At 43.8% G+C, this 13928-nt stretch overlaps 1 protein-coding gene and 1 non-coding gene across 2 annotated transcripts in view; both read right to left on the reverse strand.

Annotated features, from left to right (window-relative positions):
* Positions 1 to 1273: 1273 nt before the first annotated feature.
* LOC125094422 (U1 spliceosomal RNA) lies at positions 1274 to 1434 on the reverse strand. The gene has a single exon (XR_007125501.1). It is a non-coding gene; the product is annotated as a U1 spliceosomal RNA (small nuclear RNA).
* Positions 1435 to 2343: 909 nt separating this feature from the next.
* Positions 2344 to 13928, reverse strand: part of PPEF2 (protein phosphatase with EF-hand domain 2) — a 33504-nt gene continuing 21919 nt past the window's right edge. Inside the window, exons 12-17 of the mRNA XM_047719556.1 lie at positions 12708 to 12893; positions 11046 to 11188; positions 7704 to 7810; positions 6423 to 6586; positions 5578 to 5665; positions 2344 to 3107 (exon numbers count right to left, since the gene is read on the reverse strand). Of these exons, the coding sequence (XP_047575512.1) occupies positions 2854 to 3107; positions 5578 to 5665; positions 6423 to 6586; positions 7704 to 7810; positions 11046 to 11188; positions 12708 to 12893 (942 nt within the window). The 3' untranslated portion in view covers positions 2344 to 2853. The remainder of the gene's footprint in view (positions 3108 to 5577; positions 5666 to 6422; positions 6587 to 7703; positions 7811 to 11045; positions 11189 to 12707; positions 12894 to 13928) is intronic.

Here is a 13928-nt window from a genome sequence, read left to right on the forward strand (position 1 = left end):
GAGGTCGTCATCCACAAGTGGGATGACGAGTCCAGAGGAACGAGCATTTCTTCTGGAGGGCACACCTTCCCCAACAATGTTGGAGGGTGCCTGTTAGGGTCCGTAATCAAAGGAGCAAGACTGATACAAAGCGAAGGTCAAGCAAATCTTTATTTCACGCCAAGCATCGAGGATCAAACCAACCGGTGGGGGCCGTCTGTTACAAAGAGACGACCCCTCCCAGCCTCACAGACTAACTTTTATAGAGGTGGTTGAGCCCAGCTATACACAGGTGGCCAATGAGATTGCAATACACAGAGAAAACTGCACAGTCATGGTAGGTTATACTTGGGTAGCCAATTGAATTTCAATTTACCCTAGTAGATAATGCGTGCCCCACTGATTGGATGTCTCCACCTGGCCTGACCCGCCCTTGTATCTGGGCTTTGCAAGTAAGTTCCTCTGGGAGGGGCGGGTCAATCTAAGTTCACTGAATAAACACAAAATGACTCCCTCAGGCTAAGCAGGCCCTTACATTGCCCGTGTCCCTGTGTGCTCACGACACCACCAGATCATCACCTAAGTAAAAATCTTTCTGTAGCTGTTTTTTAATCTTTCTGGTTTGTTTTTTTAAAGGAATTTTTGTTGCCATAACTAGGTTGACTTCAGTATGATTCTTTTCTTTTTTTTCTGACCATGAATCTTACAGAGATACTTCATGCTGAATTTGTAAGCTGGTAGTGGATTCCAGTTCAGAAACAAGGATATTTTTGGCCTTTATTAATGTTCACTAAATGAGATGATATTTATGGAGGGCATAGTGCGTGCCTGGCCAGTTGCCAGCGACGTTCGGCAAATAGGACATGACACCTGCCCTGTGCTCCTAAGGAGGTAGTGGAGGCTGGACGGAAGCCAGTCACTGCTGTGAGGGTGTGATTCCGGCTCCACCGGAAGGAACCCAAGGTGAGCAACTGAGGAGGGGACGGGTCACTAGAAGGCTTCACAGAGGAGAAGGCATTTGAGCGGGGTCTTGAAGAATGAGGCTGGGCCAAAGGGTACAAGGGCCATTTAGGATCCAGGAAACACTGTGAAAGGTAGAGTATAATTGGGGGATCATACGGAGATCCAAGTAGCTAGAAAGGGTTGGGGAAGCTGCTCAGTTTTGAGACTACAGAGGTGGACACAGACTAGATCATAGAGTTTAGACTTCTTCTGCAAGGCCAGTGTTTCCCAAACTCTGTGGATGCTTTATTTTATTTTATTCTTTTTATTTTATTTTATTTTATTTTATTTTTAGGGGACAGTGTGAGTGCAGTCCCCCATTACCACAAATTATGCAACGTTTCCTCCAATTGGGGAAATTGCAGGGGTCAGCACATCCATAGTGCAATGGATAAGTCTCGCCCTGGGAAAACCACCTTTGTGATCATGGTGTTTCCCCTACCAGGTAAGTATGGATACTTTTTAAACATTATTTATTTATTTATTTGAGAGAGAGAGAGAGAGAGAAGGAACATGAGCAAGGAGAGGCAGAGGGAGAGGGAGACTTCCCCCTGAGCAGGGAGCCTCCTGCAGGACTTAATCCCAAGAACCTGGGATCATGACCTGAGCCAAAGGCAGATGCTTAGCCAACTGAGCAGAGGCTTTAACCCACTGAGCCACCGAGGCGCCCCAGGCAGCCTATGTTTTAAAAGCTCCCCAGATGATTTTAATTAGCATTTAAGGCCACATCACTGGATTAGAGGTATGATTTTGCTATTTCTTCCTCACACAATTTAAAATTCCTTTTTTTTTTTAAAGATTTTATTTATTTATTTGACAGAGAGAGATCACAAGTAGGCAGAGAGGCAGGCAGAGAGAGAGGAAGGGAAGCAGGCTTCCTGCTGAGCAGCGAGCCCAATGCGGGACTCGATCCAAGGACCCTGGGATCATGACCTGAGCCGAAGGCAGCAGCTTAACCCACTGAGCCACCCAGGCGCCCCTAAAATTCCTTTTAAATTAAAACTCCCTTGGGGCACCTGTATGGCTCAGTCGTTAAGCCGCTGCCTTTGGCTCAGTTCATGATTCCATGGTCCTGGGATCGAGCCCCACTTTGGGCTCCCTGCTCAGTGGAGAGCCTGCTTCTCTTTCTCCCTCTGCCTGCCGCTCTGCTTACTTGTGCTCTCTCTCTGTCAAACAAATAAAAATCTTAAAAAAAAAAAAACTTGAGCTATATGCACAAAGTTATTAACCACGGTGTTATGGATAATAATGAAAAGCTAAAAACAATGCACACGTCTCACAACTGGAGAATGGCTGAACAGATCACAGTGCGTCAGTTTGAAAGAAAATCATGTAGCCATTAAACTAATAATCATGAGCACTATGTAGCAACACAGGAAAGTATTTACAAGTAGATGTGAGTTTATTTTTTTAAAAAAGAACATTAAATTATATAAAAACTATAGTATAACAAGAAAAAGTAAGTAATGAAAAGAATCCATGTTTGGGTCACAGGATTGCAAAATTTCTCATAACTTTACGAATAAGATATTTTCAAAACAATAATTAAAAGGTATAAAATGAAAACAATGAGGGGATTGAATTATCAGTGGTTCTTAACTGGGGTAGACTTGAGAATTTAAAATATTTATACCTGGGTCTTGCCCTGTGAAACTTTTGAGCTAGGGATAGGGTAGCTACATATTTAAATACACACACACACACACACACACACACACACACACAACACATGCAGAGAGCTGATTCTGATGCACACTGGTAGGCAATTTCTCAGAGTAAAATTCCACAAATCTCTGGAGAATAAAGGAGCTATTGCAGGGACAAGCTCAGTCTTGGTTATGAGGCACCACGAGAGATGGACACAGGCTGCTCTTACTGTGTGCTTGGCTTGCTGCCGTCCCCGTCCTCAGTGTCTGTGGTCTGGGGGCAGTCTGAGGCATCGCTCTCTGGGCAGGATTGCTCCACAAGGCGGAAGGCCTCCAGGAACTCATTGATGTCGATGTGGCCATCCTTGTTGAAGTCAATGCTCCGGGCAAGGTCACAGATGCAGTCATCTGTGATGTCAATGTTCATATGAGAGCTGAACAGCTTCCAAGTCTGCCTGAACTCGTCCAGTGAGATGAACCCTTACCAGAGAGAGGAATTCAGGTCAGTGAGTCAGTCTAGTTTTCATGTCCATTTGCTCTGACATTCTTGCAGGGACACCTGCTCTCTACCGTTGAACAGACAAAGATGGCCAAGGCCTTGCATCTAGTTTAACCAAGAGGGTGGCACAAAACCAATGGTTCACCAGGGATTCTCAACTGGGAGCATTTTTGCTTCCCTTCCTCTGGGGACATTTGCCAAGGTTTGTAAACGTTTTTTATTGTCATGACCGTGGTGGGTGTTACTGGAATCTAGTGGGTAAATGCCAGAAATGCAGCTACATACCCTACAGTACACAGGATGGACCCCCAAAAAACAACTGTTCAGGCCAACATGTCAATATTGCCCCTGCTGGGAAACTAGGCACTAAGCCATCCCAAACAAATATTTTATTTTGCTTATAAAAAGCCTCTGAACCCATACATCTATGGTCAATTGATTTTTTTTACAAGAGTTCCAAGACTATTCAAAGGGGAAACAATTGTTTTTTCAACAGATGGTAGTGGAAAACTGGATATCCTCATGTAAAAGAATGAAGCTATCCCCCTACCTTGCACTACAAACAAAAATTGACACAAAATGAATCAAAGGCCTGATTGGAAGAGCTAAAAGTATAAAACTCTTAGGAAAAAAACATAGATGTAAATCTTTGCCACCTTGGATTATGTCATGGTTTCTTAGATATGACACCAAAAGCACAAACAAGAAAAAAAGATAAATTGGACTTTAATTAAAAAATTTTGTGCATCAAAGGAAACCACCAAGAAAGTGAAAAGACAATCTATAAAGTTGGAGAAAATACTTGCAAATCATATATCTGATCATGGCATATTATCAAGAATATATAAAGAACTCTCATAAATCAACAACAGAAAGATGGATAACTCAATTAAAAGATAGGCAAAGGATTCGAATTGACATTTCTCCAGAGAATATATAAACATTTACAATAAGCACATGAAAAGATGCTCAATATCATTGGTTATTAAGGGAACGCAAATCAAAGCCTTGAGATACTGTACACCCAGCACACCCAGCAGGATGACTTTCGTGGGGGCGGGTAGGGTAGCAATTATTGGTGAGGACAGGAGGATAAGGAGAAACTGGAACCGTCAGACCTTGTTAATAGGATTATAAATGAGTATAGCCACCGTATAAAACAGTCTGGCAGTTCCTCAAAAAGTAAAACAGAGTTTTGTGATATGATTCAGCAATTGCACTCCTAGGAATACATCCAAGAGAATAAAAAAACATATGTTCACATAAAAAGTTGTACACAAATAGTCACAGAGTCATCATAACAGCCAAAAAGTGGAGACCATCTAAATATCTACCAACCGAGGAGTGGATAAGCAAAATATGGTGCAGATATTTTATATCCATAGGATGGAATTATTAGCCAGCTCTAAAGAGGAATAAAGAACTCATACATGCTGCAACATGGAAGAACTGTGAAAACGTTACGCAAAGTAGAAGTCAGACACTAAAGGCCATAATATTGTAGGATTCCATTTATATGAAATGTCCATAGTAGGCAAATCTTTAGAGACAGAAAGCAGATTAATGGCTTCCAGGGGCTGATGGAGAAGGGACAGGGATGGAGAGCGACCGCTAACGGGTCTGGGTTTCTTTTTAGGGTGATGAAATGTTCTATAATTAGATAGTGGTGATGTTTACACAACCTTGTGAATATCCTAAGAACCAGTGAACTGAACATTTTAAGTGGATAAATTATATGGTATGTGACTTATACCTAAAAGTAGGTGGGGAGAGTGTAGTAACATTGAAAATGTCTTTGGACCAGTAGGGGAACAGGAGGAGGGGATACAAGACCTCCCTGTATATATTTTTTCAAGATTTTATTTATTTATTTGACAGAGAGAGATCACAAGTAGGCAGAGAGGCAGGCAGAGAGAGAGAGAGGGAAGCAGGCTCCCCACTGAGCAGGGAGCTCGATGTGGGACTCGATCCTAGGACTCTGAGATCATGACCTGAGCCGAAGGCAGAGGCTTAACCCACTGAGCCACCCGGGGCCCCTCCCAGTACATTTTTTGCTAACATCCTGTGAATCTGTAGTTATTCCAAATAAGAAGTTTAAAAAGAATACTTCGGGATGAGATTGTAAAAGTTTCTACTCTAGGCACTCCTCAGTACTTTATGGCTATCTTTGATAGGACGATAAGGGACAGCATACCTTCTAATCACGGTTTTTCCTATGAGAAGTTCTCATCCCTTTTGTCTTCACTCTTCTCTGCCCGACCCCTCTTCTACATGGAGGCTCCTAGTGCCAAAATACTTTTCTAGTTTCTGCCATTTATTTATAAGCATAAGTGTTATTTACTTTGCTCCCAAAATGCTTGAGTAGAGAGCTAAATGACCAGGAAGGAGACTGAAAGGTGGGAGGTCAAGTACATACTACACCAGAACTGATAGGCTAACAAGTGTCTTTACCTGAATGGTCACTGTCTATGATCCTAAAGATGGTCTCCAGGTTGGATCGGTTCCGATATAGTGTTTCCAGCAAACTTGACTGGATGTTCTACAAAAGAAAATATACGTTCTTTCTATATCTTATGTTCAGGCTTGTCCTCATATATAATTAATCAACAATCAACCCTGATAATAAGATAGGGTTGAAACAGCCTGAAGAGATTTTATCCCTAAGCCCTTCAGCCTACCAAATAACCTAAGGGTTTAAGAAGTACATATAGCCCATGATGGAAAGGTTCTAAAATTGACTCTGGTAATGGTTGCAAATATCTGTGAATATATGAAAAACCACTGAATTGTACAGTTTGAATGGATGAACTGTATGGTATGTGAATTATATTGAAATAAAGCCATTTTAAAAAGTACCTAGCCCAAGGCCTTACATTCATTATACATTCAATAAGTATTTATTTTTCTTTTTCTGTTTTCTTTTTCTGTTTTTTTCTTTTTCTGTTTCTTTCTTTCTTTCTTTTTTTAAGTGAGGGAAGCAGGATGGTGCCCGGGAAGTCAGACAGACCTGGGTTTGAGTCCCAGTTCTACAACCTAGAAGCTCGGTGAGCAGTGTCCTTGTGGGTATAATGGTGCTGATAATACCATCCTTGTGAGGTAGGTATTTTGAGGATAAATTGAGGCAACATATGTAAGTCACTTAACACAAAACCTGACATACAGAAGCTCAACAAGTAGTTCCCTTTTCTCATCCATCTTCTTTTCTGGGTTCTCCATACTTGCTGCAGATTCAAAGTTCCCCACAGGGAGCTTCATGGCCCACAAAATGGCGTCACGCAGCCTCTTCCCACCATTACCTCACGGCTCAGTTGTTCCTTGGCCAAGTCCTTCAGCCAGGACTTGTACTCCAATGTGGAATCCGTGGAGCTGCTCACCAGCTGTGGCCTTAGCATCCGCCATGGCAGTCCCAGCCGCAGCACCGACTCCACGGCTTCTGCCCAGTCACTCAGGGAGATGAAACCTGCAGCAACAAGACGATGAGCTGACTTGTCACTTACAAGTCCAGTGTCCTGCCCCACAGTGCAGATCTTTTTATCCTGACATACCCCCTGCTCTCTGCAGGGAACAGAATTAATGGACACTGTCACTCTTTTTGTGGGTTAGGTAGAGTTTGCTGGAAACGGGTTGCAAGATAAAATATACGATGCCCAATTAAATAAGCATTTATGGCCCAGATAGTGCATGGGACATAATTATATTTTAAAATTATTTGTGGTCTATCTATAATTCAAATTTAATTAGGCATCCTGTTTTTGTTTGCTAAATCTGGCAACAGTATTGAAAAGTCACACAACACTCCTGTAAATAATATCCTAAAACCATATACATATATATGTGCATATATAGCATTAGTTGTTGATACATATATGAGCAGATATTGCTGTGAATTTATGATTATTACCATTATTTTCTAATAGGGATATATATATGTGGTCAATGTATATTAGACAAATATTCTATTTAGTTGAGCAAAGACAAAATTCCTAGCTTTGATAATAGAACACAGAACAAATATGTACACACTAAGCAAGAATAAGAAGCCAAATCATTGCTCTTTTGCTAATTTTTTGATATATTCTTGTAACTTCCTGCACCCATTGGTTTTTGCTTAGTTCTGGCCTTGTTACCTTCCCCTTGACTCCATTTCTTTGTAACATCCCCTCTATAGTTAGCTAAATTCACATTCTGTTAAAAGTTTGGAATTTTAGGGGCACCTGGGTGGCTCAGTCAGTTAAGCATCTGCCTTTGGCTCAGGTCAGGATCCCTGAGTCCCAGGATCGAGTCCTGCATCAGGCTCCTTGCTCAGCGGGGAGTCTGCTTCTCCCTTCACCCTGATTGTGCTCTCTCTCACATAAATAAACACAATCTTCAAAAAAATAAATAAAAGTTTGGCATTTTAAACTTTAGAAAAAATAACTAGAACATTAAGTTAAATAAAATGAAAAAAGTAGTCAAAGATGTCCTTTGGTCCTTAGTTCAACAAATATTGATGTGATAACTTCTGCTGCACAGTTTGTTTGTTTGTTTGTTTTTTTGGCCTGCTTCCTTTTAGGAATATTTTACTTGTTTGGTCTCACCAGTTTTATCTGCGTCATGCTTCTTAAATTCACCAAGAAGATCTGAGGAATGAGCAAATAACTTTTCCCGCAGAGATCTTAGAGCGGACTCCTCTACTCTGCTAATCCTGGGACAGGGGATGAAAACAAACATTTTAAAAAGTTCACATCAAGGAAACAGTCACAGGTTTGTTTTTCTTACCACACTTCTCTCTCTCTCTTAACACCTCAACCTCCCTAGAGCTCAGTTTGGGGGAAGAGAGCTCGGTTTTTGAAGGAAGAGCTCCATCTCTGATTTCTTCCCACTACTTCTCCCTGCTGGGCTCAAACAGGACCTGCCACCGTCCTTCCCAGTGCAGGACAGTAGTTACGGCAAAAGTTCTGGAAAAAGACCACCTTTGTGGTAATGTTATCCTATTGTACTGCACCTCAATTTCCCCATCTTCAAAAGAGGAAGGAAGGAAGGAAGGAAGGAAGGAAGGAAGGAAGGAAGGAAGGAAGGAAGGAAACTTGTACCTACCTCTTAGGACTGTGAAGATTAAAAAAGTCAATTCATATAAAGCACTTAGAAGAAAGCCCAGCACACTGAAAGTGCTTAGTAAATGGTACCTGTTATCATGCTAATATGCTTTCCTTATAATTTGTTATTATGTTATATAGACACAAGGCAAGATTTATGAATAATGAAATGACATTAATTAAGTTTTCTCATTCTTACTGGATCAAAAGAGTAATCCTGGGCACAACACGAGGCCCAAAGTAAGTATTCAGTAAAGATGTGTAGTTGAATGAATAAAAAGATAAGAAGAGATAAAGGGAAAGAAAAAAAGAGATAAAGGTAAATATATACTTTGTCCTTCCTCATTGAGGAACCAGCCATTCTATAAATGATGACCAGATAACCTATCTTTTTGGGGCTAACAGTGACAGACACACATGTGCGCATGAGCACGCGCGCGCACACACACACACACACACACACAGAGTTTCAATCATGTTTGATGAAAATCATCCTCGAAGTTTAAGGTGTTTAGCAGAATAATCCTTAAGCAGCCGCCATAACCCCTAGGAGAGTGTGAACTTCCTAAAACTCATCCCTAAATGTGTGGGTATGTGAGTGTATTTGCTTTTTCTGGAGGGAGTTCATTGTTTTATCAAAGGGTCAAAGAAGTATGGGACTCCCTGGGGCACCTGGGTGGCTCAGTCGCTTAACCATTGGACCCTTGGTTTCGGCTGAGGTCATGATCTCAGGGTCGTGAGACCAAGTCCCACATGGGGCTCCACACTCTGTGGGGAGTCTGCTAGAGATTCTCTTCCTCTTCCTCTGCCCCTCCCATTTGCACGCACTCTCTCTCCAATTAAAAAAATAAATAAATCTTAACCAAAAAAAGAAGTACGGGACTCCTTCTCCTCCCAAAAGTTTTAAACAACCAGTTTGACAAAGCATTTAAACCATCTCCTGTTACGTTATCATCATCCATTATGAGCACTCAGGGATGTAGTGTGGTGATGCTCTCAGGCCGTGTCTAGACGGACAAGGTTCTCTGTTTCTACATCAAGCAGCCAACAGTGGCCGCTAACTAAATGCAGAGCTCTGCGTGGATTGCCTCAGTCCTCCAACACCCACTGAGGAAGGTCCTATTATTACACCCCTTACAAAGTAACTAATGCACGGTCACGTAGCTAATAAGGGGTGGGACCAGCAACCAGTCTTGACAGGTGAACTCAAGGCAGGTCAGACTATTATTGTGAGGTGTGGGTGTGAAGCCAGAGGAGATGGACAACGAATGAGTCCTCTTGTAAGAAAAACACACGATCCTGAGTTTACGGACCCCGAGCCATCAACTCTGGGTGGTCAGAGACATTTCCCCCTCACTCCCGCTCCAGGGAGTTGACATTGTTGGACAAGTGATCGCTGAGTAAATTAGCTGATGTTTACTTGCTTTCATAAAGCCAATGAATATTTCCAAGAGCTCTTTAATCATGTTATTAAAACACATTCCCTATAGGCTTCCCTACAGTGACTTCTTTTGTAGCGACGACACCTAAATCCCCTGGAATCGGGCATTGCAGTTGCGCGGGGCCCACGCCCGGAGATCCTGCTTGGTGGGACTGTGGGGGGTCCAGGTGCCTGAGTTTTGGTAAAACTCCCCTTTGGTGATGGATGCCTCCGCACAGTAGGTCTGACTATCACTTAATGAGTTTAAATTCTCATATAAAACATCTTCTTGAGTGATGCTGGCCTTGATTTTCTAACAACTTGAGTGTTTCATAACTCCGGATATTTAGTAACTCGAGAGTGGTTTAAAATAAGGCCTTTTATAGCACTCACACTAGCAGATGTTAAATATTAATGCAGTCTCTTTCCACTGGGTTTGTTAAGTTTGGTTTGATTTCTAATTAGTTCATCTGATAATTAAAGAAGCTTGTTCCGTGGCACTAAAACTGCATCTGTTAGCAGCTTATGGACACTGGGACCTTCTTCTTGGTGGGAGGCAGTGCTGCATGTCCATTACATGTCTGATTTCTGAACTAAGATGGCCTGGGCCAGGCTTGCCTTCCCTGTGTATTAGCTGTGGGACCATGGACTGGCAGATTTAACTTGTGTTCCTTAATGATCTCCTCCATAAAACTGAAATTTGTCTGTATTTCCTAAGTTCATTGTGAGACAATACGTATAAATTCTTTACAATAGCACTTCGTGGGTGGGAAGCTCTCATCGAAGATGAGAACTCAGAATCATCTCAACGGAAGCCATGCAAGTAATATTATACACGTCCGTCCCCAGGAAGAAAAAGGCACTGTCAACAAATGTGTGGACTGAATCCCATCTGTCAAATCCCTAGAAAACAAAAAACCATAGGCTGTGGCTTACGGGGTAAAACAAACCCTTTAAGGACGAGAGAAAACATAAGAGTGACCCTGGAAAGACTCGGTGGCCTGGTATATGGTTACCCAAGATGCCCCCATTGAGAATAACTTCTGCAGGAAGCAAATCTGTTGCTTCCATTAATGATGGGTAGGTGCAGATCTTAAAGCGTATGCAGAAGAAGAAAGAGGCCCCTGCTATGTCTGTTGTAGACCTCACTGCTGACATAGCTGAATTTCGTCGTTTCGTTGTTGTTCTAAGTAGGCTCCATGCCCAGCGTAGAGCCCCATGTGGGGCTTGAACCCACAACTCTGAGACGGAGACCTGAGCTGAGATCAAGAGTCAGACGCTTAACCCACTGAGCCACCTAGGTGCTCCGTAAATTCTGAACGGTCACTTAGAATTTGGATGAATGTAAGGACGCTTGACACTTCAAAGTTTCTACAAACACCGTAATTCTGTTTTTCTGTAAATTGTTCATTAAAAATTCTTACCTTTGCCTCATAGTCAGCATGTGGGTTGCCTTGTTCGCTTGATACTGCACGATGTGCGGGCTCAGGGCCGGCCCCAGCTTGACGTAGGCCCCCCTGTTGCTGCCAACTTCATAGTAGTTGGAGGCGGAAAAGATGGTTAAGACCTGGACCAAAACAGAGAGAGAAAGGCCTTCGGGTTCACTGAAGAACGCTTAACCCCCAATCTGATAGGGCCCAGCCCAGTCTCAGGGGCTCCCCTCAGCCTTGACCTCACCTATGGCTCTTTTTACTTTTTTTAAAGTCATAAATGCTAGTAAAGCAGGAGTTGTGATTCAAGCAATAATTTGAATTCTGATAGGACACCCACAACATGATATCTTTTTTTAAAGTTTTATTTATTTAGAGAGAGAGTGAGCACGAGAAGGGGAGCACCAGCTGCGGGAGAGGCAGAGGCAGAGGGAGAAGCAGACTCCCTGCTGAGCAGGGAGCCCGCCCCATGAGCCCCCAACTCCAGGTTCATGACCTGAGCCTAAGGTGACACTCAACCAACTGAGCCACCCAGGTGCCCCAAATAATGGGATTTCTTCCCATTTTTGTCTCCAGTACAGCAGCCAGGGTCAGACACAACACTCCATTTAGGTCAACCAGAGGCAAGCTGGATCTTACAGTTGGTTGTGAAAGCTGGTGTGAGGCCTCGTCGCAGAGCTTCCCACCGAGTCCTGTGTCCCCTAAGATGCCCTGTGAGACAAGCTTCCACACTGTCCGGACATTGGGAAACGGTAGATATTGCATCTCTTCTTGGAGAGTTACAAGACAGAGAGGAAAATGAAGGTTCTCGAAGTCCTGCAGTAGACAAACGTGGACTAACCAGACGTTTCTGAGATTAGTGGATCGCCCTCTTTACCCCCCGCACGGAAGCCTGTTCTCCTGCAGAGTTAGCTCTCCGGGCCATGCTCTCATCCCAGCGGCACTGGGCTGGGCAGACGCTGGAGGATGAAGGTGCGAGAAGGTGAGGCAGGACATTGAATGTGCTCCCGAGAAGACAAGCCATCCGGCATCCCCACCAGGGCGCAGTGCAGAAACCCCGTCACCCTGTCGTCTTGGTTGAAATGCATGTCAGTGAGCGATGTGACTTCAGGAACAGAGACGCAGCTGGGAAAACCCCAGGTCGTATTTCTGTCCCAGAGATGGGATCATCTCTGCCCCTCTGTTCTCTCAGGGGACGACTGAGTGGCAGCAGTAACCGGACTCTGAGGCTCGAAGAGGCTGCGAGGGGCTCCTGGGCGGCTCAGTCATTGCTCGTCTGCCTTCCACTGGGTCACGATCCCAGGGTCCTGGGATCCAGCCCAGCCTTGGCGGGGCGGGGCGGTCCCTGCTCAGCAGGGAGCCTGGTTCTCCTTCTCCCCTTCCCCCGCTCTCTCTCTCTCTCTCAAATAAATAAAAATAAAATATTTAAAAATAAAACAACACATTTTGAAAACATTTGCCATTAAAAATATATAAGATAAAATAAATAAATAAATAAATAAAGAGGCTGTGAAAGTCAAGGGTAAGTGACTGTAAAGGACCTGGTTGCCCTGAGCAGGGGGGCGGGGCTGATTGTGAGCAGCAAGCACCTGAGCTCACCCAGGCTGGGAGGAGCAGGAGGGAGCACTCCTGAGCCACTGCCGACCGGGCACCTACCTTGCGGCTGTGGCAGAACTCGTAGCCCTCAGGTTTGCATTCGTGGGAGCGGATCAGAAACAGCAGGTTGTATTTCTGCAGCAACTGTTCTGTCACATTAGGTCCAAAATAACAGCCTCCTCCTCGAACGGTGTTCGCCTTGCAGCCGTCCTGGGCCATGGGATCGCTCCACAGGATATCGACCACCTGCAGAACCAAGAGATGTTGCTTCCCTAAAATCTAGACAGAGATTCAGAGTCATTCCATGAAGACGGGAAGAGAAGGAGGAGGAGTGAAAGGTGGATGAGGAGAGGAAGAAGAGGATAGAAATATTTGCATAAAAGTGAGTAATTGTCCATGGGATCAATATTTGATATGTGCTTATATATATATATATATATATATTCTTTTAAAGATCTCATTTATTTATTTGACAGACAGAGATCACGAGTAGGCAGGTGGCAGGAGGGGTGGGGGGAAGCAGGCTCCCCGCTGAGCAGAGAGCCCGATGCGGGGCTCCATCCCAGGACCCTGAGATCATGATCTGAGCTGAGGCAGAGGCTTAATCCACTGAGGCACCCTGACGCCCCTAAAAGATTTTATTTATCTATTTGTCAGAGAAAGAGAGTGAGCACAGGCTGGGGGAGAGGCAGAGGGAGAGGGAGAAGTAGGCTCCCCACTGGGCAGGGAGCCCAACTCAGGACTCGATCCCAGGACCCTGAGATCATGACCTGAGCCGAAGACACTTAACTGACTGATGCTTATATTTTGAACCCCTGAGGTTCCAGAATTTTTTATTACTCAGAGGAGGGTGTATATGTGCATACTGTTTGACAAGCATGTTACCCACTTTTTTGGAGATAAATCTTAAATGAAAGCTCAGCATGTAAACCACATAACAAGCCAGTGGCTCTGGGAGAAATCTTTCAGTTAGCTGAAGAGTGCTCAGGTCTCCTGGATGGTTGTCCTAAAGAGAAGGCAGAAGTCGTGGGCCTGGCAACATGATCTCTCATGCAGCCTTCAGAAGGCCCCAGCTGTGGTCCTGGGAAAGTACGATCAAATGCTTCAGTTCTTCAAGTCATCGCAGAAGAGAATTCTCTCAAAAGAATTTGCAGAAGAGCTGAACAACATGTCTAGCAATTCAGGTTCTGCCCTTTTGTTACTATTCAGGAAAACACTGATGGCCAATCTTCTATAACTTACATGAAATAATGGGTGTATTTTGGTTGTTGACACCCAATA

This window comes from Lutra lutra, chromosome 2, assembly GCF_902655055.1.
Source record: "Lutra lutra chromosome 2, mLutLut1.2, whole genome shotgun sequence".
In the NCBI taxonomy this organism is placed as follows: domain Eukaryota; kingdom Metazoa; phylum Chordata; class Mammalia; order Carnivora; family Mustelidae; genus Lutra; species Lutra lutra.